At 39.4% G+C, this 24,889-nt stretch overlaps 1 protein-coding gene across 2 annotated transcripts in view; it reads right to left on the reverse strand.

The window, feature by feature from the left end:
* IKZF4 (IKAROS family zinc finger 4) overlaps positions 1 to 24,889 on the reverse strand; it is a 73,727-nt gene that overhangs the window by 21,469 nt on the left and 27,369 nt on the right. The window contains exons 2-5 of one of the 2 annotated variants that reach the window (XM_063293506.1): positions 21,376 to 21,430; positions 14,346 to 14,491; positions 9,887 to 9,991; positions 1,606 to 1,866 (exon numbers count right to left, since the gene is read on the reverse strand). In XM_063293506.1, the coding sequence (XP_063149576.1) occupies positions 1,606 to 1,846 (241 nt within the window). In that variant the 5' untranslated portion in view covers positions 1,847 to 1,866; positions 9,887 to 9,991; positions 14,346 to 14,491; positions 21,376 to 21,430. The remainder of the gene's footprint in view (positions 1 to 1,605; positions 1,867 to 9,886; positions 9,992 to 14,345; positions 14,492 to 21,375; positions 21,431 to 24,889) is intronic. The other variant, XM_063293505.1, reaches the window with a different exon arrangement.

Here is a 24,889-nt window from a genome sequence, read left to right on the forward strand (position 1 = left end):
TTGTTTTTTTGGATTGTATCCAAGCACTGCTTTAGCCACTTTACTATTAATTATGAAGGCTACTCCATTTCTTCTGTGGTCCTCTTGTCCACAGTAGTAGATCTGGTGGTCATCTGATGTGAAGTGGCCCATTCCAGTTCACTTCAGTTCACTGATGCCCAAAATGTCTATTTTTAATCTTGACATCTCACAATAACCACATCCAATTTGCCCTGGCTCATAGATCTTACATTGCAGGTTCCAATGGTTTGTTGATCCTTAGAACATCGGATTCGCCATTCACCACCAGCACCGTCGGCCGCTAGCCGTCCTTTCGGCTTTGAGCTAGCTGCGTCATCACGTCTGGGGCTAGTTGAGCTCATCCTCTGTTCCTCCCCAGTAGCATTTTGACCATCTTCCGACCTGGGGGTCTCATCTTCTGATGGTATACCGACATATCTCTGGTTGTACTGATCCATTTAGTTTTCACGGCAAGAATACTTGGGTGGGTTGCCATTACCTTCCCCAGGGATCGCATTTAGTCTGACCTCTCTGTCATGACCTTCCCGTCTTGGGTGGCCCTTCACGGTTTAGCTCATGGCATTACTGAGGTGCTCAAGCTCCAGCACCACGACAAGGTAACAATCCTTTGCTGAAGATGAGAAGCTTTACATGTAGTAATTGACTTCAACAAAACATTTCCTCTTTCTGTTGTTCCACACATTGGCATTTTTGGTCTATCCTGCATGAACTGCTCACTCTGGGTCTTGCCACAACATCTCAATTGGGTTAATTCAAAGAGTTGACTCAGCCATTTGAAAACATGAAATTTCTCCTCCTCCAGCCATTCTATTGTAGATTGATTTATGTGTTTAGGACTGTTGTTGTGCTGTATGACCCACATTCTAGGCTTCAGCTCATGGATAGGTACACTGACAATCACCTACAGAATTTGCTGGTACAGGCCAAAATCCAGTTAGAGTAATGCTTGTGAGCCACCTGGCTCCTGAGGTTGCAAGGCAGCCCTGAAGTATGCTATTTCCACCACTATGCTTCATGGTTGGGATGAGATTATCTGCAGACATGAACAGATTATGAGCAGACATGAACAGTACAGTTTGTTTAACCCAATTCTTTTTATCTACTAACAGGACTTAGATGAAGCTCTGATTGCACTATAGGTCACAATAGTGTAGGATTACAGGTAGATCTAAAGGAATCATAAACTTAACACAAACTTAAACCACAGTAGTGGTTTAAGATTAACCTAAAGGCCATATGAAGCTACAATGAAGGCTGCAGACTGCTCAGCGTTGACCTATATTAACAGCTAGCATTATCCAGAGGCTAACAGTATAAACCAGTAGATTCCCCAGTTCAAATCCTGTCTTAACAATGAACTCACCAGCAGGTCTTAGATTTGCCGAAGCAAAGGCCCACAGTTCCATATCTACACTTGTGGAAGATCCAGGCTTCAGTCCCTGGCAACCCACGCAATACAGAAGCAGCTTAGAAGGCGTGAGTAGGACTAGCAGGGTCTCAGACTATTAAAACCTTAAAGAACCTTGCAAAGGACAAGTGTAAGCATCAGCCTTTACTGCTCACGCTTCCCAGAAGTCTGCTCACCAGTGTGACTGCGTTTGTGCACCATCAGTACATTTGGGCCGATGCACACCATTCCACAGATGTCACACTTCAGTTTGCCATTGGGTAGCCGTATGCCGCCTGGGGAATGTGGTTCCTGTCCTGTCCCATCACAGTAACCAAGGGGCTCAGAGAGGGAATCCTCTACAATCACGCTGTCCTCTTTTTCAATGAGCCGGTCATCGTGTGACAGCAGCCGGCTAGATTCTTCATCACTGTACATTTCCACCTTAATAGAATTTGCTGTGGGGGAAAAAAAAAGAATGAAAAACAACCTATTTGTATAATATTCAGATCTAACAATCTAACAAGTATAATATTAAATACTTGCAAATAGGACTACCTTTATATTACAGTGTAATGCTAATTAAAATACAATAGACTGGCAAATCCAATCTCATCAGATGATGTCCAAAAGCTGCTCTCAAGAGATAAAATATATATTTAAAAGCAGAAAAACCAAGTAAGATAGCAGGCACTATCTCTTTATAAAGGAATCTGGAATTTCTGTTTTATATCTGATTAATGAACTGTTAAACTAAAGTGACACATTTCATAGGTATCATCTACAAATATTCTTTCCCTTTCATGCATTAAAGAAAGTGGACAACTAGCTACAGTGCTGGACATGTTCTCAGAACTGAAATAAAAGCCTTAGGCACAAACAGCCCATGAGCTAAGAACATACAATGGCCCTCAGAGATCCTTAAAGCGATACCCATTTTTTCCTACCAGCCAAATAGCAATGTGGACAGGATCACTGCTAAGCAGCAGGGAAAAGCTCCATTCTGAGACTCTGAAGATAGATGCTTGTCCACTGTGGACAGATTGAAGGAATCTGGTATATCAGGTGGGAGTTTGCAACTTAGAAAGCAAAGGGCATCTGGTGTGGGACTGCACTGTAATATAGCTCCCCAAACTGCAGTATAAAAAATGAGGATTTCCTATCTCTACTTTATGATATATAATAGTTTAATCATTCCATTTCAGTTTGTAAAGATGGTATCTAATATTCATATCTTCTCCTGATCTGTGCATTCTCTTCTACGTAACATTCTGTGGCAGTGGAAAGATAACAAAAACCAGAAACCAGACTAGATGCAATGGGGAAGCCTTGTTTAGGATTGTAAAAAACCTTAAATGATTAGATCAATGGTCCATACAGTTTAGTGTTGTCAATGCTGAGATGCAACAGTTCAACAGCGTTTCAGACAAATGCTTCTCCTCCTCCTGCGTGAAGATGTGAGCTAATGCTCTACCACTGATTGCCTGTGCTTCCTCTCTCTGTGTCTGACTTGCTCACTTAAAAATGAAGATGAAGCTTCTTACAATAAAAAAGGAAGCTGATCTAAACCTCTCCTTATGCCTCATGATCTGTGGCCCAAGGTCTTTTGAACCCAGCCCATTTTTTGTATCAGGCTGGAAAACAACCGCCTGGGACAATGGCACATAGCACGATAAGGAGATAGAGGTTCAATTATTTTTCTGTTTAGATAGGAAGACTTTCACTTCATGCAGTGAATGAAGTGCATCCCACAACCTTCTGTGGAATCTCCCATGTGAGCCTATAGCTGCTGAAGCTGTATCTAATTTGACTCCAAAGATAATATTTTTTCACCCTTATATGTTATTGGAAAACCCACAGACACTGTAAGACAGCCTCTAAAATAAAAGTAGCTATTACTATCTAATTATGATGTATTTTTCTAAAAGCTGCTTGATTTGTGGCATTCCACAGAGTATTAAAACAGTTAAGAATATAGGACATTGCCAGCACATCTTCCGCCCCACATCCCCTTGTAGCTTATCATGCTACAGAACTGGAGAAAAAAAGGTGCAAGGGAGGGACCTTGACAGGCATACACAGGTACTACTTATAGACAACCAGAGCAGCCTAGTTATAAAAATTGCCTGTGAATCCAGAATATCTTGGCGTTAATTAAAAGGCTAGATGTGGGAATTAGGCCTTTATGTCCAATAAACCTGAGTCCACACATTTTTTACTCCACTGAAGTACTTCTAAAAGAATTGGACAGATAGGATGTGGAAAGTGAAGGCCAAAGTGGTCCCAGTGGTGGTAGGAGCACTCGGGGCTGTGACTCCTAAGGTGGGAGAGTGGCTCCAACAGCTCCCAGGAGCAACATCAGAGCTCGCTGTCCAGAAGATGCAGTGCTGGGAACAGCTAAGATACTGCACAGAACCCTCAAACTCCCAGGCCACTGGCAGAGGACCCGAGGTTGAGGAAAACACATACCACCCAGGCCCTGGTACTTCTCCAGCTTCTCATATTCCTTCCTCCTGGTTGTTGTTGTCACTTGGCACTGCTACATCTATCACCACTGATGTCTTCTGGTCCTTGTCTACTACCACAATACCTGGTTGATTGGCCAGTACCTGCTTCATCCAGGACTGTGGCTTTGAACTCACCAGACCCCACCCACCCTTTTTCTGGCTGGTGTATAGTTTCCACCTCTGGACTTGGGGTGGAAACCTCCATACATTGTGAGGAGCATCTGGGCCTTCACACTGGCAGCCTCCATGTCCTCCTTTGTCCAGCTCACTATACCAGCAGGGTATCTGGTGACTGGCAGGGCATATGTGTTGATGGCATGGATCTTGTTCTTCCTACTGAGCTGGCTCTTCAGGTCCTGTCTTATCCTTTGGTGGTACTTGGATGTTGCTGTCTTCCTTGCCTCCTCCTCATGGTTCCCATATGACTGTGGGATACCAAGATCCTTGTAGCTGGTCTGTATGTCTGCTATGCAGTCCACTGGAAGTTCCACCCTCTCAGTCTTAACTACCTTCCCTCTCTTTACTACCATCTGGCCACACTTCTCCAGTCTGAATGACATCCCAATGTCCTCACAGTAGATCCATGTCTGGTGGATTAGCGAGTCAATGTCACTTTTAGCATACAGCTTGATGTCATCCATGTAGAGGTGGCGGCTGATGGTAGTCCCACTCTTGAACTTGTATCCGTATCCAGTCCTTGTGATTACCTGGCTGAGGGGGTTCAAGCCTATGCAGAACAGCAGCAGGGACAGTGCATCACCTTGGTATATGCTGCACTTGATGGTCACTTGTGCAAGTTGACTTGAGCTGACCTCCAGTGTTGTCTTCCACAGTGCCACTGAGTTCTTAGTGTCCTGTTGACTTTGTATACTGCCAGGCATTCACAGATCCATGTATGTGGCATTGAGTCATAGGCTTTCCTGGAGTCAATCCAGGCTGTGCTCAGATTGGTCTGTCTAGCCCTTGAGTCTCGGGCGACTGCTCTATCTATGAGCAACTGGTGTTGGGAGCCCCTGGTGTTGTTCCCAATGCCCTTCTGAGCTGTGCTCATGTACTGGCCCATATGGTCCTGCAGCTTGGCAGCCAAGATGCCTGATAGGACTTTCCATGTTGTGAGGAGGCAGGTTATTGGCCAGTAGTTGGATGGTGTTGTTCTCTTGTTGGGGTCTTTCATGATCAGCACTGTCCTACCTTGTGTTAGCCAGTCTGGGTGGGAGCCTGCTGCTAGCAGCTGGTTCATCTGTGCTGCTAGGTGTTCATGCACTGCTGTTAGTTTCTTTAGCCAGTTGGTGTGGATCATGTCCAGGCCAGGTGCTGTCCAGCTCTTCATGTTCTTGGCCCGCTGTTGGGTGTCTGCTACTGTGATGGTGACTGGTTCCTGTTCTGGAAGATTGCTGTGGTCTGCTCTCAGGTCCTTCAGCCACTTTGCACTGGTGTTACATACCTTCTCTTTCTCCCATATGTTCTTCCAGTATGGTTCGGTTTCTGCTGTTGCTCTGCTGTTACTGTGCTGTTGCACTGCAGTTGGGAGTACACCTCGGACGGTTCTTTGGCGAACAGGGCATTTATCTTCTTGGCCTCTGCTTCTCTAGTGTATCTCCTCAGCCTGGTAGCCAGTGCTGAGAGCCTTTGTTTAGCAGTCTCTAGGGCTTCAGATGCAGTCAGGCCATTGTATTTTTTCAGTAGCCAAGTCTTATCCTTAATCTCCACACCCTTCAGTACTTCCACCAGCTTCTCTCCGAGTTGCCTTGATCTTAGCCTCCAACCTCATTTTCCAGGGGAGGTATGTATTGCTGTTCTTCTTGATCGTGTAGCCAAGCATCTCCAGGATTACAGTGGCTGTAGCGTATACCAGTTCATTGGTCTGAGTTATGGTGGTAGTAGGGATTGTTGTGAGGGCTCTATTGGCATCTGCTAGCATACTATCTGATGGTACTTCTCCAATGAGCCTGGGTAATTGGTCTCAAGAGTTGACTGAAGCTAGTTTATGCATGATCTTTTGCCTCATATCAGCTGCTGTGCTCTGTAATGGAGGGGGTGGCAGCGACATTCCTGCTTCAGGTATTGGCTGCACCTCCAGTTGTCCTTCCGGGTCTTCTCGAGTCTGGGATATAATGCGTAGTTGGTCTATCTCAAGCTGAGAGAGCAGCTTCCTCTTCACTAGGTTGAAGCGTTGGGTAACTAGCTGTTTCTCAGTCAGTGTGGATGCAGGTCTTCTGTCCACCCATAGTTCCCTCATGCGTTTCATATATCCCCTCTCATTAGGTCTATTGCTGTAATAGCATTCCATCAATTCCAGGTTCTCTCGTCTCGTCCATGTATGGTTTGTTCCAGTAGCCCACTTGTCATCAGACTGTCCTGGTTCCCCAACATCTGACGCGGACCTTGTTAATCCGGGTGATGTCTGAGCTGGCTGATTCTCTTAGTTCAGGTCACTCTCATATTTGAGGTAGGCAGGTGAAGCATTAGAGGGTCTTTGCCCAAGGACCCCTACTGATAAGGTAGGTACAGCCACGATTCGAACCCCAGGCTCCCGTGTCAAAGGGCAGCACTCTAAGCACTATGCTATCCAGCCACTACACATATAGCAAGAGGGAGAGAGAGAGAACACACAGCAAATGATGCAGTTAAAATTTCAGTTAAAATCCTTTGCAAGGCAAGGTTTAGCATTTGCTTGCAGCAATGAACCAATGCAGGGCAAGGCAGTATATCAGCTTAGGATTTCCGGCCAATCTTAAACACTGTATCTTCATCAATAGAAAAATAAAAGGGTGTTTGTGTGTGTCATGGGAAATCATTTAAACAAGTTTATCATATTACCAAAAAAAAAGTTGGAAGCTGGTACTTGGATCAGAACACGAAGGGGAGTGGGAAATAATGGATTTAACAGTGAAAAAAGGTTTTATTTATCAAAAACAGCACCCTGGAGATCCAACACAAGCTGACATTGCTGTGCATAAATATGAAGTACAAGGTTGCTCACTGGGGCAGGAACTGCTCAGATACATTAATGCTGGTTGAATCTGGATGTTTTTCCAATCTCCTGGGTGACTAACTATTGTTCTGCAATCTTCCTTACAAAAGAATAGCCGTATTTGGTCAGGAAGGCAAAACAGGTTATACAATACTTCTCCTCTACTGGGAGATGAGCTTGTTGGCTTATCCAGCAATGAATCAAGACAGATCAGAAGTGACTTCCGGTGGGAATATGGTGGACTGAGCAGCTGTGTCCGTGAGCTCCGTGGGCAGAACTGGCATTGTGGCAGTTTCTTTGGGCTCAGGCTGGTTTCTCCTGTAGCACAGAGCGTTTTTCTGGATTAAGGAAAACACTTGGAATCAACCCATTCGTCCTCCACACGGCGAGTTGCAGCCAGGAGATTGTGGACAGTGTGCGTGATCGATGAGTAAGACTTTGCCAGGAGGCTGGGATTTCACCATTTCCAAGCTGCGCTGCAGCCCTTAAAGCAATATTAAGTTGAGCCACCCCATTTCTAAAGCACCCAATTCATTTTTTTAAAGTATTTGTATCCTAAGAGAGGCTTCCTACATTAAGGAGAAACTATCTCTCTTGGTGCTTATCATTATTTTTGTGATTTTTTTTTTTTTTTAAGTTTTGGATTTTGCTTTCCATCCAATACTAAGGAGGGTTGAGAGTATGTTATCATCTCCCTGTTATTATTTTTGTGCTAATTTTGAAGATTTTGGCATTTTTCCTACATGTTGAATCTGCTGTTCTAAACTTTTACTTTCCTGCTGCTACTTTCTCTGGGAACTGTGTTATCTTAACTCAGTTTAGAAATTTTCTTTCAAGATGGATAGATGATATTCTAGAGGTGACGGACTTGTCCCTGGGGGAGCTAGGGGTGTTGACGACCGACAGGAAGCTCTGGCATGGGCTGGTCCATGAAGTCACAAAGAGTTGGAAGCGACTGAACGAATAAACAACAATCACTTCTGCAGATTAAGTATCTAGGGGGTGCCATACTGCTTCAGAAATGGAGAATCTTAGCCAGGTTTTCTCTGACTGTTGCCGAGATATCAAAGCAGATATTAAGCAGATTCTTTCTGATTCCTGCCAAGTTATTCTGCAAGACATTCAGAGCATTGTGGAAAATATGTGGTCTGAAATGTGCCATCTGGTTGGGGATGATGTGGATGTACCTGAAGAATCTAACAGCGGTGGAATTATCTCTCCTAAGAGTGAGATTCAGGCTTTTGTTCAAATCCTGGATGAAACTGGCAATGCTGAACTGAAGAACTTAAAGGGAGAAATTGAGCTGCAAGACATCAGTGAATTTGACTTTCTGATGGAATGTTAGGGAAAAGAAGGGGTGATTATGAATGGGAGGTTTTCTGAAGAGAAGTCTGTGTTTGTGAGGGGAGCAGTTGGGCTGTTGGATTTCTTTAAGAAAATAGCTCTGTGCCTATTATGGGGATATGTAAATGTCTTGGTCTATTTTGAAGCGGGTTAAGGGAGTAAAAATATTTATTTGGATGGTCTTTGGCTTTGGATGACTTTACTTATCGTTAATGATTGGGATTATGATTATTAAGGTTTTTTCTTATTCATGTTTTTTGTATTATTAATTATAATGGTAGACAATTTACATGCTTTTTATTATAGTAGACAGAAATGTTTAGAATAGTAGAAGGAAGGGAATAATTAAGTAATTGTTACTTTGGGGGGGAAGCTTATTAGGATATGTATGTATGTATGTATGTATGTATTTATATGTGTGTGTGTGTGTGTGTATTTATTTTAATATAAAAGGAGGGAGCAATGGTACTTAGTGATTTTTACAATGTGCTAAGGGGTTGATTTGTAAAAATAATGTGATTTTGGTTTAATATAGAGTAAGGGATTGATTATGGGAAATTGCTGTATATCCTTGATGTTTAAAGTCAGAAGTTACTTCCTTTTGTAATCCATCTAAAATTTTTTCTCTTGTGTTTTCACACTTTTTAGCTCTTTTTTCTTTTTGTAGTTTTTTGTTTTTCTGTATCTTTTATCTTTTTCTGAAATTTAATAAAATTATTTTTTTAAAAAAAAAAGATCAGAAGCAAGCTTCTTCCTGTAAAGGGGAAGGTATCTTTTGGGGCTTTGGCAAAACATATGCAGAATTCCTTTTATGTTTCACTACACAAGTAACACAATGCCTTCAACTAAAACAACCAGCCTTCAAGGCCCTGAATGCATTACAGAAAATTCTGAACTGAGTCTAAATTACTAGAAGTGGGTTCCATCGTAGTATTTCCAATTCAGTATTGGGCACTTATATAAACTCTTCAGCTTCATATTAAAAATGGCAAAAATGCCTAATACAAAGAATAATTATCAGACAGAATAGAAACAAACTAAGTTAAGAATAATGATTGTCTATATATTTAATATACATTCTGTCTGTCTAAGAGAAGCAAATGTAGGCATGTGCAATCAAAAATTGGTAGTTTTCACAAATGTCAGATGTTATTTTAGCAGGAAAATATGGCTGCTGAAGATATAAAGACTAAATCAATACATACAGTATAAATCTTCCCCCCGCCCCTCAATTTTTTTCCCATTTTTATCTCCTCAACCATCCCAATTGCTGGTGACTGATCATAAGAACAAAAATTGTGGAATGACTCAATTTCTCAGACAAAGTATGTCATGTATATATTTGAGCAAGGAGCTTCCTAAGTTCAGAGTGAAAACTATAAAGCAATGAAAAAAGACACAACTCTTTATGCAGAAAAATCCAGAGAGCCCCACTCTGTTGTTCTCCCTAGGTGTTTTTTTTTACCAGGGTCACATGCAAAATAAATGCCAGGCACATTCTTAATCTGATGGTTATTATCTAGACCTTTTCAAATAAATTTAAGGGAAAACAATTATTGCCTTACACAGGCAAGAGGCAGTCTCTGCTCTGACCACAATCAGTGCAACACATTTCAGGAGTAACCTACTGGAATCAGAAAACTGTGTACTCACCACTAAGGGACCGGCTTGGGGAGGAGTGTTGGCTGTTTGGTGTGCTCACTGTGGGCCCTACAATTGTGGAGGTGAACTCCTTTTCCAAAGAGGAATCTCCACTACCTTTAGCAAGGAAAAAAGAGAAGGGAACAGAGGTAAATCTGGGTAACTTGTTGCAAGAATATCTCAAGAAATAAACATATTTCCTCTATGACCAGGGTAGTAGAGGAGAAAAATGGCTCTCGTCGTGTAACTGAAGAGGATGTAGCCTTTGCAACCTGCAACAGAAAAATTACCTACTGTTGCTCCTAGTGAATAATACAGGAAGCAAAACCCAATCTTATCAGAATCAAAACAGCACAGTGTAGTAGTCATACTGTATTTTCATACAATATAAGCTGTGATGATCAGAGGATCATCTGGGTCCATCACTCATTGCTGACCTGCATCTGATCAGAAGAGAGATACCAGATACTGGTAAAGCCAAGTAAATTACATAAAGGCTGTAATGCTCATGTTTATCAGACTGAGAATTCGCAAACATGTTCAGAATTCTGGCAGTTGTTGAATGCGCATTGTCAAAATAACATAGTTCCCCTAGACTATCTGAATGCTTGTAATCAATATATACAGTAGCAGTTGAGGTTTCTTTAAAAGTGTACGTATCATACCAAGGATTAGACAGAGAGACTTTGCTTTAAATATGAACTTAAATAAATAGATGAGCATAAATAAATAGATGAGAGCTAGTGTATTCATAGCCATAGAACTATAAATTGCTAGATCCTCAGCTTGTTTAAAACATCAGACAACTTGTCTTTTGGAGAAACTAAACTATTGTGCTAGGTTTATCTCAAGGTGCACCTACGTCAAACCTCTTTATTGTTTAGTGTGTGGATTTATTTCTGCTCATTCTCATGTCAATATTTGGCTCATTTGGGAATCTTGAAAAATGACCTTATTACATGAATAAATAGTCCAAAACTGTTCACCATAATGAATTAGAAGTTTGATTTCATTTATTTATTAGAATAATACTCATGATTTGCTGTTGTTTTTCTTATTTAACTGAGTATGATAAGAAGAAAAAGTCTCAGTATAGATCTATTTACTTAATGAACCTTTAGTTTCTTCACAATCACACACTCTTCAAAATATAAAAGTGCTTGTAAAAAAGAAAAAAACCTTACAATGAACACACCCTCTTAATACTTGCCTGGCTGTGCCTGCCTGTAATTTACTACCCGTATAATACTATTTTGTACTCTTTGCAAAATTATTTTTATAAAGACCATATCTTTCTTGTTCTCATGCACTCATGAGAATTTAAAGTAAATAGCTAACCCCCTAATTGTTTTAGGTATCTTCTTCCTGTACTGTAGCGTATTGAACTAGTTAATCCAATGTGCCCATTTCTGAGTTTTGCAATTCTAAAAGCCCATTATATCATTTTATTTTTTTTTCTAATAGTGAAATCTTCTCTATATTTATTCAGAAGTTATCCTACTGTGTTTCTTATTTTAAGAAGACATTTTGTCTTAAGTATCTTAAGTATGCTTCCGCTGCAGTCACATACTTTGTGGTGGTGGGGCTTATCAGTGTCAATATGCATTTATAAATGCTTACAAAATATGAGGCTTTTTCTTTCTCAGTTCTTGTGAGATGAATCTAACTGTTACCAATTTAGGTCTCAATGATAACACCTCCGTTTAGGAAGTTCTTTAGGATACTTAAGACATGAATTATTAATTGCCTCTGTAAGTTAACAGGCACTGTTACAGCTGTACTTCTAATCAACCCAATCAAGAGATTTTGAAGAACAGAGATTCATAAGATCTTCAAGAGATCTTATTGATCCCAGAGCAAAGGAGACAAATTCAGATTACTCTCTATCCAACCTGCCTCCACATTTCATTTATAAACCAGGCCAAATTTGGCCAAGCTTCCAGCACTCATGGAAGTTTGGAGCTTATCAGTCTCTTGCAGCACTAAGTTTCAGCTGCCAAAATTCCCTAATCTAAAAGATTTGGCATTACTGCATAATTGAGGTCACTCAGTGAGAATGTTATGACATTTTAGAAACCACTGCCAGCTAGTAAGTCACCTGGAACTTCAAGGCACTTTGCAAGGTAAAAATGATTCCTTACCACATTCTCCTTTAATTACATGTGATTTAATTAAGAATATATAAATGGCTCTCTCTGATCAGCCAACAATATATTGGAGGAGGAATGGGGTGACACATGCTGATAATATTAAATTTAAATGACTAAAATGCAATATGATGCTTAAATCATCCCATATAAAGCAAAATTACAGAAATTAAATATGCTAATTTAAAGGCAATTTGAAAAAGGGGCACAGTTTAAAATGCTGTAACTCAGACATTATTGTGGTTTGTTTAATCCAGAGTTTCCGTATTATGTCTTAATGGAATTCTAATCTAGGCAGCAATCCTATACTTTTTAACAATCACCTTAAATCAGGATCAAGCTACAGTTTAAGAGATGCTAATCAGTAAATTGACATCAAGGAAAAACCAGAGTCACTGCATCAGAATTGATACTCAATGAAGGAGCAACCAAGATTGTTACAACAGAAGGTGCTCCTTGCATAAGATGTGGGAAAGCAAATCGGACAGTACAAAACTCTAAGTGTAGACAATAAGTGTAAAAATTTACACTTCGTTTTTATTAAGATGGCTAAAAACTGTGTCACAACTATATTTCAAATTGCAGATTGGGCATCAGATAAACAAATGCTTTTCCAACACAAACAAGTATATTAGAAGAACACTAGCATAACTTTTGACTTCTAATGCTGTGTGAATTCTAACATTTCTTTAAGGAGAAATATTTAGTTAGACCACCTGAAATGCTCTAGTACAGGCTGGAATCAGACACCATATTAAGCCAAAATGTAGTTTACCAGCAAGTAGTATGAACTCTGGCATTGTGGATTACAATTTTGACCTCCTGTATTTAGTTATCTCTTAGAACTAGATTTTGCCTTTTGTTTGGGTGCCCAAGGCAGCACATAGTGCTCCCTCCTCCCATTTTTCTCTCCAACAGCCATATGAGGGAGGTTGGGCCGAGACAGAGTGACTGACCCAAAATCACTCAGGGAACTGAATGTTCTAATTATTCAGAAAACCATAATTTTGTACAGTGTGTGAACTCTGATCATAGTTTAGCAAGAGGTAGACTCTTGTTACTGTAAATCTAGCTTCCATACAAGGGCCTAGGTTAACTTTTTTCATTCACAGTAAAGGGAGACAATATTCTTTAACTGCCAGCAGGGCACCTTAATACCAGATGTATCCCTTATTTATTAATAATTTACTCTCTCTAAGCCTTACATTTATTCTGGTGACATCCAGACATACTATTGAGGGTGATAAGACAAATGTATACATATAACAATGTGGACAACCTGTCTGCTGGCACTTGCTATGCATCTGGGACAGCAGAATCCATCATGATAACCCAGAGATTGTACTCCAAACAAAGCCAAATTCCTCCACGACTTTGACATGGGGTAATTCCCCACACCTTTCAGTTCCCCTTAAGTATTCCCATTTCCTGGAAACATTTGTATATGTTGAATGCCAGCTCAAATATGGAGAGAGCGGTGAATCTTTTAGTAGAGAAACAGGTAACTTTCTTCTGCATCTGCATTTTTACCCTCACATTGTTTAACACATTCCAGCATTTCCTGGAAACATATAGTGTCAGCCAAGTGAACCCAAGATTAGTATCCGTACGGCTAAGCATTTATGAATTTTGAAACGTGTGTCCCCTTCTCCCTAGAATTGAGTCTTTTGGACCTGGATGATCATCTCTCAGTTGCTGTCTGAACAGCTTGATTCCTTAGAGGGTTAATTAGAAGGATCTGAGGTACATTTACACCTAGGGGTATGCCTAGAAATAGTGGCATATTCCTAATAATGTTCTGAATTAGAAGTTAGCGATAACATGATTGTGCAAAGTCGCCAGCAAAAACTATCAGCAATTTGAACCAAGAATTAGTTCTCCCTAGTACCATCAAGTTACTTGGACCAGGGATTTTCTTTTGCACCATGCCATAACATACACAGTGAATTATGATCCCACCTCTCCCCAGGATTTTATTGAAGTCAGGGAGGGGAGGGGAGGGGAGGGGAGGAAAAATGGGAGTCTTTAAGAGAGGCTTAGCAGCTCCTTTGATAAAGAGAAACTGGTCTTATCTTGCTCTTTGGTTTGTTCCTTGTTCATCCATATCCAAAAGCCTGCAGATGCATTTCCAAGCTGCCACTGTTCTTGCACAGATAAGGAATTCTAGAGATCAATTTATCTCCATCTAAAGTGATTGGCTTCCTCCACTGTTTTGCATGGCATCAAAAACACCCTCTACCAACACTCCCCATGGCGCCAAGTGTAAATAAAAACAGAAGCAGCATGGAGTTATTCCAGACAGACACCCTCCCCATTTAACTTACATTATTCTAGCTTGCTGAAGATACCCTGGAGTGTTATCACAGCCAACTCCTTGGAAACAGCAGTGGAATACAGACTGTGAGTGTGTGTGGCTGCATCTCGGCAGTAGGGTGAACTCAGCCACTCACCTTCCAGGAAGAAGAGATTCCTGGAAGTGAGAGAAACGGCCATCATTTTACAGTCAAGCAGCACTGTGAGAGCAGGAATTTATACGGCTGCAATCTCGTCCCCTTGGGCTGTGGCTAAGGCTCCTTCCCTCAGCGCTTTATGTCCTGTCTCCTAAATCAGCTTCTGGGGGGGCATTCCTCAGGGAATTAAAAAAAAAAATATTGACCAGACTGAGGGTAACAACAACAAAAATCAGTTATCTGCCTGCCATCACTTGAGCAACTGTCATGGATGCTGTACAGGAAAGAATGTGTCATTCTAAAAAGATAAAAGCACCCATCCAGGAGTTTTTAGCACTCTATAAACTAAAACAAGGTCTCTCAATGTTTCATTGAGGAAAAATGTATTGGTGATTGCTTCAGACTTAATCCAGTGAGGTTTAAATACATCCCTGTGTTTTGGTCTAATTATCATGACAAAGCTGTAGCCAGATCCAAACTATCAGTGCATGGTGAGAAAGAATAAACAAACAAACAAAACATTCCCTGTTATAAATTGAAAGGGGAAAATAATGAATATGTGGAGTATAGAAATAAAGAAAATACATTACTGTATTCTACTCTATCTACAGAGATAAATTGCTATTCAGCTTTTAAAAAGAACCTTGAAAGCTGTCCTAAATTTACTGGAAGCGTTCTAAGAAAAGTCCATTATCCATGCTACCTCTACTTGGAATTTATCAACTTCTTAGAAATAAGCTTTTGAATTTTTTATTGGAAACATACATTACATTGTAATCCTAACCTTTTTTAAAAGATCAGTCTCAGAAACAAAAAGGAAGATACAGGAGTGTTACGCAAATGTAATCAATTCACACAATAAAAATAGTTCAAAAGAAATATTTTTAAATTTTCAGTTATGCATAAATGCAACAGCAAGCTTTTTCTCTGAAGCAACTCATTCCCATGTGTAAGAAAGAGGAGACATTTACCTCTTGTGAGATTGTAACCACTACCCTTATTTTTATCTATGTTTTATTAGGAATAACATTAAAGAGTTTTCATCCAATTAATCAGGGACACTTTTTAAAATGGATCAGGGTGAGCAGTTAGAGAATCTGATTTTAATCAATTTAAAATTCACCTTTAATTATTTCAGAGCAAGCCTATACTTCCTTAGTTCTCATTATCAATAGCGAAGAGAATTTGAAGCAGAAAAAAGAATTTTACATAATCCTCTGACTTTTCTAGCCCCTTTGCAGAACTGGCTGGATTTTCCATCCTCCCCAGCTCTCATTGCTCCCGTTCTGCTTAGAAGACCCCTGGAACAGATTTGGTGATAGCTCACACAAAAAGTTACAAGGGAAAGAAGGAAGGGAAGGCCTTGGGATACAAGTGGAAGGAAGCCTGCTCCTCTAATATTTGTTTTGGGGCCCCCAACACATAATAATCGTAGTACATCTCTAAGCACTGTAATGTTATACAACAATAGCAGACGTCCCTCCATCAAGCCAGGCTCAACTACCTGGGTGACTACCTGGGCATGCCTATGTACCTTTGTTCTATTAGTCAAAAATATGCTTGAATGGAAGTCTTATGAACCAAATGCCAGGAATATTGCTCATGTCCATTATAGTTAAGAAGGGACAGCTACTGCCAAAATTATGTGAGTGAGCACTTTAAAAGTTGTTTAAATAGAAGGGGAAGACACACCAGCAATTTTTGCCCTGGAAATATTTCTCTTCAATGAGTCATCCACAATACTTGTCATGGTAAGAATGTGAAAGAAGAGAGATAAACAATTTGCCGTTTATAAATTTTTAAAAAGAAGATGGAAAACCCAGAAAAGAGGAAAACAGATAGTGGAAAATATATGCTGCTTCCAATGCTAAGAAACAGGATGACATTGCAAATCTTAATAGTGACAGAACAGAAGCCATGATTTGAATGAACTCTAAAATATTCCTAGCATTATTAACGATCCAACATCTGGAGCAGAAGTCCAACATTGATCAGTTTGGTAGCTAGTCAAATTTTATGGCTGCCATCAAAACTTGATCATGTTTTAGGGGAGGCAGAGACTTATCCCATATACACTTCATAATAGTGGCACTTTTTCCCCCTCTTTTGGGGTAGCATTAAACAATTTCTCTTGCCACTGGAAACACCTGGTTGAAAAAGTATTTTCCATGTTTTAAGAAAAGAAGAGAGAAGAGAAGAGAAGAGAAGGTGCAGTTGAAAGGCAGCAAGCATTTACATTTCTTGGAATGAGAAAGATCCCTCAAATCATTTTCTCCCTTCTGTTTTTTTCTTACATACTGTAGCTTTGTTTTACCTGGTTAGCTGTTCTTCCTAGTCCACATGAAACAGTAGCGTGACAAAAATAATACAGGAAGAACACAGAGGAAAAAGGGACACTTAATTTGTAGCATTCTGGACTGCACATGTTTAATTGAGTTTACCCACATTATAAGCCAAATAGGCAGGCATTATTTCTTTACTGACTCTTCATTAAGATCAGCGAGTGTACAAGGTTTCAGCCATAGCAAATGGCAATTCTTAAAGTGTTCAATATTACATAGGCACACTTGCTTACTAATTCTCATACAAGCAAGCAAGCACCTATTACATTTAAGCCAGTAGGATTTAGAATATTTCCACAGTTTCCTAGAACTATCAATGACTAAAAGCTTGGTTAGTCTACAGCCTTTCAGAACTTTGTATCTTGTCCTCATAACCTGATCTCCAGCAGATCTATCAAAATCTATTTTCTTGGGGAATGTTATAAATCTAGCCTGCAATGGTCTAGATGGTTAGTCCACATTTTTGAATAGGTATTTCCAAATTCTGAGTAATCCGTATTTCACAAAACAGCCACATATTATGGCTCATTTGGTTCTGCACACAATTATCCCACTAATTACTATGATTTGTGACCTACAGATTACTAATTTCTCATCCTCCTAACTTGGTAACTTTAGACAGGTAACTAGGCAAGGCAATTTACTTCATGCTTAATCACAAAGCACACACTTCATGTGACAGGAATTCATTAAGGTGGCTCTCAAATATTCAGCTCTACGGTACCACCGCACAGCTTCCAAAAGATTGCTCATTCATACAGTATAATACAGTAGTTTCCTACCATAATTGGGATCATTCTTCTTATGTTATGACAACATCTTGCATCGCAGACTATATCACATCAGTTTAACGGTTTATGCTTCTCGAAACTATTAATCTCCCAGTAACTTCACCAGTACACTTTGTCTACAAAAAACGGTGCTCTACCTTCTGGTTGTTTCTTCAATAAATTAGTGGGTTTGATTGTAAGCTAATGGCAATTTTCATATTAGATACATCTTTTTTTTTTGATCCGTTCAATCATGTCCAATTCTTGGAGACTGCCTGGGCAAGTCCCTACAGTTTTCTTGGCCAGGGTTTTCAGAAGTGGTTTGCCATTGCCTTCTTCCTAGGGAAGTATCAGTGTAGCTGAATATTACCCCATTCCAGGTCACATTCTTGAGATGTGGGTTGGGCTGAGACAAAGTCCCAAGGTCACCCAGCTGGCCTTGTGCCAAAGGCAGGACTAGAACTCACAGCCTCCTGGTTTCTAGCCTGGTGCCTTAACCACTACACCACACTGGCTCTCTATTAGACACATAATTAGTAATCAAAAAATCCTTGCCAACAAGGTGCATCTATTTCATCATTCTTTCAAAATAAAACAGCCAGCTCATTTTCCCAAAGGTTCCACCTGACCCATATTCCATGTGTTTGTTATTTAAATCAATAAAGTTTTATCTGCAAGTAATTCTGATTATCTTTCTTTTATTCACAATTACTCGTCTATGATGTTTTTCTATCCAATAAAAATATATATGCTCTTCTTCCAAAGACAATCTGGCCCCCCTCCCCCCCAACAACCAACGTATGGCTTTTACTTATACCAATGCAGGTTCCTTATAGAGTTTAATTTATTCATTTGTGTTCCTGGCACCATTTAAATCCTCTGTAAACACTATATAAACAGAAAAGCCTTTGGTCCATCTTATCTCTCAGCTTGGCCAAGAAATACACTTTCTATCTTTTCTACATTCCCTTCCTATGTGAATCCTATGAACTTTTATGTAACTTTATGTAATCCTATGAACTTTTATGTAACTTTATGTAATCCTATGAACTTTTATGTAACCTGAGAGCCAGTTTGGTGTAGTGTCTAAGGTGCCAGGCTGGAAGGCAGGAGACCATGAGTTCTAGTCCCCACTTAGGTACAAAAGGTGCCTGGGAGACTTTGGGCCAGTCACTTTCTCTCAGCCCAATCCACATCTCAGGAATTTGATTGGGAATGGGGTAATATTCAGCCATGCTGATACTTTTAAGCCCACAGGCACATTAGGAAGATTGAGAAAATATCAAGGTACTACCTCAAAAAGGCTTTCACAGGTAAGGCCAGGCCAAGTCAGCCCAAATACATTTATATTTAAAATTAAATTAAGATATAGAATTAAATTATTAGCATAATTACATACCTTTAAAATTATTATATTCATTTGCCCCACCTGTCCCAACTTTAATAATATTACTAATAAGTTTATTCCTTTCCACTAGTAAAAGGAATTTATTCCAGTCCTCCATCTGTAAAATGAACAATTACATGCATAGAGGAAGTCAAATTAAATTAAATTCACATTGGGAATTCCCCTAGCCCCTTATCTCCCAAGCACTGCAATTAATTTTAAAAGAATTAATTGATATAATACAATAGATGGGGACAGCCCTTCCAAAAGTTTCAAAGTAGTGGGCTGCTGCTAGCCCAAGAGGGGTTAAGTGGGAATACCAGCTAGTAAGGCCCTCGTCCTCCTCCTCCTCCTGGCTGTGTGGGTCTAGACAACACACAGGAGGCACAGACACCGCTTCCCTTCTGACATAGACACAGATAAATACACCACGTACACAAGTTCTCTTCTAAATAGACACTTGTTCTGATTTCTTCTTTCCTTGGAAAAAAGAAATGGCATGAGAATTGTCCATTCCACTACAGGGGATAGAAAGCACAGCATTTTTGTTGCAGTGATTTTCAATCCCTTTCCCTCCAGTGAAAGGTGAGTCTCTAATGTCACCAATAAGCTACTTCCTAGACTGCCTACGACTCTGCTAAGGGATAGGATCAAAAAGTATCTCAGGAGATTTAATAAGACAGATAGTTCAAAAAGGAAAGCAAAGCAAAGGGGTGCCTACATGCATATATACTGCTGAATCCCATATTAACCCCATAATAAGAAAAAATGCAACCAATGACCAAGCTGACCAAAATTGGGGGGAAAATAATTAAGTATGCCATTATCTGATAAAGCTGGAAAACAGATTGTATTCAGTGAGAATTGTTTGCATCAGTCAGTTTTTCTTTATTCTGGTAGACAAAGGTTTAATTTAAATTTGTAGTGAATCGATTATTCTCAGCTAATAAACGCAGAGAAACCTATCATTTCTAGAACAGGAGATTGTCAGACAAACAACTAATTTAATTGCTGTGAATTAGTGGCACCAGTTGCAAGTCTGCTATATTTCACAGCAAAATATATATGCCAAATTTGACAGTGGGTTGAGGACAAACTCCAGTCTTTTTCCACACCTGCTTTTCTGAGTACAATCACTGTGCAGCAGCCTAGCAAGACCACCTTGCCCATCCCTAGCCATTCCAATTGCACGCTGCTTCAGGCCAATGGAGTCAGGAAAAAGATGAGAGTGCTCAATCACCTGGTATGGAATCTTCTGAGTCAAATTGTGCTTCGGGTTGAACGTGGGTAGAGGAAGAAAGGGAAGCCAATAGAAGAGAAGGTCTACAGCTCAGGGTCGAACTGTGGAATTCTTGGTGCTCTGAGCTTGCAGACATTTGCTTGCAGACAATTTGTTACCCAACTAGGATTTGCTGTCTGTTTATATATAGTAGCTTGCCCTGCCAGTTTTGGCAGAAACAATACTCTAATCAAGGAACCACCAATGAGGAAACCATACCCCCACCAAATCTGGCAGGGCAAGCTACTGCAGTATATATAAACAGGCAGCAAACCCCACATTCACGCACACTGATGGTATTACCTAGTTGGGTAATGAAACATCTGCAAGCAAACAAGCAAGCAAGCTCAGAGAGCACCAAGAACTCCACAAGGAAGGCAAGGAAAGAAATTATGATTTTCTAAGCCACGGATTCTTAATGTTTTTGTGCAATGGACCCCTTTAGAGTCTGATGAAACCTACCGACCCCTTCTCAGAAGAACGCATTTAAATACATAAAATAAAATGCACAGATATAGACTGTGTTACAAAGCAAACCTATTATGCTCAAAGACCATTATCGAAGTATTAAAAAAACAATAAATATGTAATAGAGTAATATATGTGCTTCCTTATTAATCCACTAAATCAATTACAAGACAAGCTAAATTTCAATTTTAGATTAGTGAAAATAAAGCTGTAATTCTTTTCACATCCAAGTTCATGGACCCCATAAATCTCTTCACACACCCAGGTTAAGACCCCTTGCTCTAGGATATTTGTTCTGTTGAACTGAATCCACTTACAGTATCTGACCTCCATTATCAGTCACTCCTTGGAGCAAGCACCACAGACTAAGGGCAAAAGGTGGAGAAAAAAATTATTCTCCCATACTTCTATCCCCAGATCTTCAAGAGACCGACAGATGGAGGAATTAATTCCCACCTTACATTGGAAAAGAAGTAATGAGGGTCCTCAACTTTCAGCCATTTTGAACATTCTTGTATAAAAGTGCCGGAAGTAGAAGTTTACTCTGATAAAAAACTAGATGTCCTGCAATATATTTAATAATAATAAATAGAAATCAAGATGAAATATCATATTAAAGTATCAATTTCAATCAGAGAAAGGCAAAAAAATCCCATACCAGATATATAAGATCGCCCATTGCAGTCTTCTATCTCCATCTTGAAGACACTTCACTACGAAAAAAAGGAGAAAAACAGAGGTCTGTCAGAACACCAGGCAAACTAGAACAGGAGCTTTTTTTGCAAGATAGTCTTCCCCTCTGGCCCAACTAGCGTGTCATACTATTTGACAAGAGTTAACTAAACCACTTTAATTGTACTGTATTAACATACACTTCCAAGTTATAGCTGCAATGTTATTTTCAACTGTACATCAAACCATTTTTAAAACACTGGCAAAAAAAAAATGAACTTGTTTCATGCACAAACACAAACACAGTTGGAATCTAGAACTGCGTAAACAGATGCCAAATTATAATGTGCTCTCTCTCTCTCTAGTACACATGCACAAACACACACATGTTTTCTACTGGGAATAAAAAGCTGTATCCATGTGTGTTAGTTCACATATCAGTAACCTGCATATTCAATAACAAAAATATTACTCTTACTGTAAGGAGGGCCAATGGTGAGGAGAGAGATACATTAAGGATTAACACCTCACATAGACAGCAGCCCTTGGTTAATTGTTCAATCAACGGTAAACTCTCCATAAGCTTTACTCTAGCCACTACAGGGTAAGCAGTCATTGTTAGAAACACATAATGTATTTTCATCCATGCACTATGAAGACCTAGTGCATGTTCTCAGATTTATGGTTTGACAGAGTTCTAGGGATATGAAAGCAATTAAAAATAAAAGTATTAAACTTGCTACAACCTCATGCATATCACTATTTATTTGGAGTTATTATTAACAGCCTAACTATACATGGAACATGTACAGTTGTGTGTCTTATTCAATTGACAAATAATCCCATAAAGCAGACTACCCATATTTTCCCAATGTAAGTAGCTGCCTGGAGTCAATAGTCAATACCTGGTGTAGTTCCCAATATTCCCCCTACTTCCACACCAGAAAAAAATCTGATTACAAGTGACAATGAACATTGCTTCTACATTATGTCTTTTTTATGATAGGAAGTCTTACTTTTCAATAATTAGCTAGAAATGTAATTAAAGCAGAGGTTCTACACAAGCATTTAGTATAGGGGTACATTACTCAGCAATGCTTTTTTTCCTAACAAAAATCTTAAAAAGTCTTTGTTGAATATTACTTGTCAGCCTTTTTAAAGGTAATTTTAGTTTTTAATTTATAAATCTTGCCTTTTTATTATAGCTTTTAAATATTCTAAATATATTTTATGCATTGCTTCCTATTAATCACAGTTGGGAGGATTAATGCTGACTAGCTTCTTTATCTGGTCTCGTGAATTTTCTGTTACTACTGCCAAATAGTGTTGAAGAAGAAATAAGAATAAAAGCAAACCTATAATTAAATTCCTTCCTTCGCCAACACAGAAAGTTACATTCAGGACAAAAGAAGCTATTCAAGAGGTCATTAAAAGGTTAATCTTAAAGCTTAATAAACAGGAAACAATAAAAAGGTAGGATCTGGAAACAGGAAGCCTGTAATTAAAAGCACAGAGTTAGCTCTATAATTATGTTTTACTGTAAAACCCAAATATATACAATGAAATACTGGACTTAATCAACTGATAAAGGAGGATATCAATGAAACAGCAACACTAGCTCTTAACTAAACCACTATATTGGAATGTAAGTTTTCTGAACAAAGACACATACCGGGTTCAGAGAGTATGTAAAGCCATGTTTTGCTTAACCATGGTAAGCTGAGTAAATTACAATTGGCTGGGCTAACATACTATACTATAAAACCATGTTTATAAATCACAGTGGCTGGAATCACACAAGGCATTATGGCTTAGTGCAGTGTACCTATTCAGTCATTAGGTTGTATACTTCAGTCACATGATCAAAATTCGGGCCCTTGGCAGCCCGCCCACACTTATGACTGCAGGAGCATTTCGACTCCCTATCTCCCAGAGATGGAGGGGGAGATAAGCAGGTGGAGCAAGTGGAAGCGCCTCTGTGGTCGTGAGGGCAGGCTGCCAAGCGCCTGAATTTTGATCATGTGACCATGGAGGCACTGCAATGGGTGTAACTTCAGGGACCAGGCGTAAGTACCATTTGTTCAGTGCCACTGTAACTTCGAACAGTTGCTGAATGAATGGTTGTTAACAGAGGACTACCTGTATACAAATTGCTTGAGTGCAAAATACACAATAAAAATATACATTTTTATCCTGTAATAGACAACTAGTAACTAATACCTTTTACTAAAAGTCAAAATGCTGTGTAAACATTAGAGTATGAATGAAAGTCCCATTAAAGAAAATTCACCTTTCATTAAGGATATTTTATCCTAGGCTGAAAACTATTCTTGGAAACTCACTGGCTTTCACAGTTTTTGAACATCAGAATGGCACAAAATATGCAAACTTCCCTAAAGGGTGTTCAGAATATGAGATATCTCTATCCAGCATTTATTTCTGTTCCATATATAATTAACTTGTTTTGTCTGGCTGTTATAACTAATAACTATCACTTACCGCAGTTTGATAAAACAGGTTAACAATGCCTACTGAGAGACTATCTCAGCATAGAATGAGAAACTGCGAGATTTACTAGCTTTCTCAGTTGTATAGTTCTGTTGCTGGAATAACCACTCACAAACCAGAACATTGTATATTTTTTAGGATAATATATAAAAGGATGCTTTCACTGCAACTGGTTTCTGGAGTGAGGCCATAAGTATCCAATAAAGGGTACCTATGGGAACATGAAGTTTTGACTGTGTAGAAGCCCTCACAAATATTTATACATTCTGGAGTTTCAAAAAGTGCGTTTGATTGTTTTGACAATATGTTCCAAATTAATTTGAAATGTCAAATGCAGTCAGACAAAAAGGTTAATTTAGCAGCTTGGTCACTGCAGTCTAACTACATGTAAAGTTTAGTTGTTAATTATGTCCACAATAGCCTGTTTCTTGAAAAGCTGTTCAGTTCTGTGGATACTTTTTCCACTCAATCTTCTCCTTCCCAAATCCCTTCTCACTACATCCACTTAATTTGTAGAGAAAGAACACTTGCCTAATATGTCTAAATTAATCCTGTCAAAACAATCTCCCTTCATTTTGATTATATATATTTGTTGAATGTGCGTGTGTGTGTGTGTGTGAGGGAGAGAGAGGGAGGGGGAGAGAGAAAGAATTGCAACTCTCCCTGCAAATCAAAGCAATTACAATAACTTAACAGAAAGACAAGATAATGCAATAAACATGCTTTGTGTGGAGTGGTACAGTTGAGCAACTAAAACTGCTGTTTAGACTTACGATATTAAATGTAAGCAGTGATCATCTATTCTGGCTATGGGACAAGGGAGGAGGAGGATCATTAATCTCCACCAAGAAAGTAAACAGAAATCAAATCAGGTCTACATATATTCACATGCTTTGTAACTGATAATTTAAAAAGACACATACTGTGGTATTATTTTACCTCCAAGGCAGAGTAAAATCCATGTACTACTTTGGGACATAAACCTAAAATAC

This window comes from Candoia aspera, chromosome 2 (genome assembly GCF_035149785.1).
Source record: "Candoia aspera isolate rCanAsp1 chromosome 2, rCanAsp1.hap2, whole genome shotgun sequence".
In the NCBI taxonomy this organism is placed as follows: domain Eukaryota; kingdom Metazoa; phylum Chordata; class Lepidosauria; order Squamata; family Boidae; genus Candoia; species Candoia aspera.